At 38.1% G+C, this 2,650-nt stretch overlaps 1 protein-coding gene across 1 annotated transcript; it reads right to left on the bottom strand.

Annotated features, from left to right (window-relative positions):
• Positions 1-9: 9 nt before the first annotated feature.
• LOC109953897 (transmembrane channel-like protein 2) lies at positions 10-2,593 on the bottom strand (the record flags this gene model as incomplete). Its single annotated transcript, XM_020589339.1, has 5 exons — positions 10-76; positions 120-299; positions 1,506-1,685; positions 2,194-2,341; positions 2,451-2,593. Coding segments are annotated over 5 exons (718 nt in total), but the record flags the coding sequence as incomplete, so codon positions are not given.
• Between the last annotated feature and the right edge of the window lie 57 nt (positions 2,594-2,650).

Below are 2,650 nucleotides of genomic sequence, written 5' to 3'. Positions count from 1 at the left end.
TAACTGAACCAATCTGTGCAAAGAGGATTGTGTAAAGGTTTCCCATGAAGAGGGCGAAGATGCGCACCAGACACACCTGCCCAGCAAAAGAAACAAACACATACAGGCATGTGTCATACCTTGCTATTAACTGAATCAATCTGTGCAAAGAGGAATGTGTAAAGGTTTCCCAGGAAGAGGGCGAAGATGCGCATCAGCTGCCACCTGAGGGCAATACGGGGGTGATAATCTTCCAACTCCGCTATTTGTTCAAACAATGGAGGAACCACCAGCCCCAGCAGATTCATCACAAAATCCACCTGATACATTGGATGAGAAATTCTCAGTTATGTTGCCATTTCCATTTATTGTTGGGTTCTCTATAAAATAATAATCTGAGATGGGATTACTTCAGCATAAAATGCATAAATATGCACATATGTAATGTATTGTTCCTGATTTTTCTCAAGTATGTTATATTGTCTTGTTTTTAGGTATTTTTGAGTAGTTCTTCAGAGATCCTTATGGCTGTAATACAGGTATTTTCCCCATTGTGGGATTAATTATGGAAGTAATATTCTTGTCCTTGATTTCTTGATTCCTCTCAAATACTATATTTTGTCTTGTTCTTAGGTGTTTTTTATTTGTTTCTCAGGGATTAATTGTGGGAGGATTATTTTGTTCCTGATTGTATTTTGTCTGGTTTTTAGGTACTTGGAATTTGTTTCTCACAATATATGTGTGTGGTGTTTTGTTACTTGCTCTCTATTGCTGCTGTAACACAGGAATTTCCCCATTGTGGGATCAATAAAGTCCTACCTTACCTTACCTAAAATATATTATAATACTAGTAGGACAGTGAAGGAAAGTAGAAAGGTACTTAGCATGTTATGTTATGTGTTCTGATATTTCATGGAACCATAACAACCAGTGTGGCTGAACAGTGATAAGACTGACAGCCATCTTGGTAACTGCAAGCAAACAGGGGGACTGGGCTGTTAAATGCCACTGAGTATATTTAACTATATCAGTGTTTATAGTCAACGGAATTGCCTTAAATGAATTAATGAAATTACTGACATGCATTCAAGGATAGGTTTGATGTCCTCTCTCTCCCTGTAATTTTCTGTAAGTATCCCTGGCTTCAGACCTCTACATTTCTGATGAGCAGTCATCAGCCACATTAACCTGTGTTTGTCTTTTTGTTCTGCCTTAATGCTTTTCTTTGCTTTTCTCTCTCCTCTATCCACTCACCCCGACTACCCACCAAGAGCCAGTGTCGGCCAAATGTTTCTTCTCTTAAAGGGGAGTTTTTCCTCCCCACTGTTGCCAAGTGCTTGCTCAAGGAGGATTTGTTGGGGTTTCCTTATAACAGTGTAATATCTAGACCTTATTATTAAAGTGCCCTCAGAAAATTGTTGTTGTGAAATGGGGCTATACACTGAATTGAATTGAACTGAATTGAATTGAATTGAATTGAATTAAACTGAATTGAAAGATATATCAATTGTTTAATGTCCACCTGCCTGATTGTTATCGAACCATGTGAGCGCAGGTTCATCCTGAGAACGTTTCATCACAAAATAGATGAGATATCCACTCCCTCCAAGGCAGCACAGAATTAGAACATTTGCAACAATCCTGAGGAACCGTCTGAGATGGATGTTCTCATCTTTCTGGTTCTCCTCTTCATCTACAATGGATTCCTATTGTGAGACAAAAAACATTTGAGAAAAATGGTCAGATAAATAAAGATGTACTTCACATATTACACTGGTTGGCAGTTTACATCTCACTGCAAATCTGTAATAAAAATGAGATTAAAGGAAACACCCACCTTGTAGTGCTCTCATATTGGTATAAACTGTAAATTATTACTCTCAAATGTTCAGCACTCCAGTATTTAACTTCTTATAGTGGGAAGTTTTTAAATTCCTTGGTGTGTCAACTTTCTCTCTACTTTAGGTTGAGTTATATGTGGGACAGTTGTGTAAGTACTAGCATGAATAAAATTTTTCAACATGCTTACATAACATGTCTTGTGGCTTTGTGAAAAAAACTGGTACTTGAGCTTCCACTATTAAGGATATTCCGTTTTCATCATTGAATTTTGGTACAAAATGGTCATTTCAAAAGGAAATCCTTGTTCTCAAAATCAACATTTTGTCACATTTCAAAGTTTCTTCAAACCCAAGTGCAGACAGACCTGCTAACCTTGAAGCTGGTGGTAATGGAGGCAAATTTATTATCTGCAGTCTCAGGGTTTCCTATCAGGTAGTCCCAGCTGGTGAACATCTTCCAGCAGAAGATGAACTCGTCCTCACTCGCCCCATCTCCTTCCTCATTTGCATTACGTGCCATCCTGAAAAGGGAAGCACACAGAAAGAAAAGTTGAAAAACTGTTATCAAATAATTTCTGCATAAAAACTTTACAATACATTTGACTGTCTGCATATGTGTGTCTTGCCTACACTCTAATGACAACCATCAGGCTGTATCCAAAGATGCTGACAGCCACAAGCAGGTATGCCAGAGGGAGTCTGTACCGCAGGAACCCAATCACTGGCTCATTGTTGTAGTATCCATAGAATAAAAATGAATACTTAAAGTACCCCTGTTGATGAGGTATACAAAGAAATATCCATACTCAGAGACAAATATCACAAAAAAA

Source organism: Monopterus albus, unplaced genomic scaffold (genome assembly GCF_001952655.1).
Source record: "Monopterus albus unplaced genomic scaffold, M_albus_1.0 scaffold1911.1, whole genome shotgun sequence".
In the NCBI taxonomy this organism is placed as follows: domain Eukaryota; kingdom Metazoa; phylum Chordata; class Actinopteri; order Synbranchiformes; family Synbranchidae; genus Monopterus; species Monopterus albus.
Note: the sequence above shows the minus strand (reverse complement) of the source record. Positions and strands in the feature narration are given on the sequence as shown.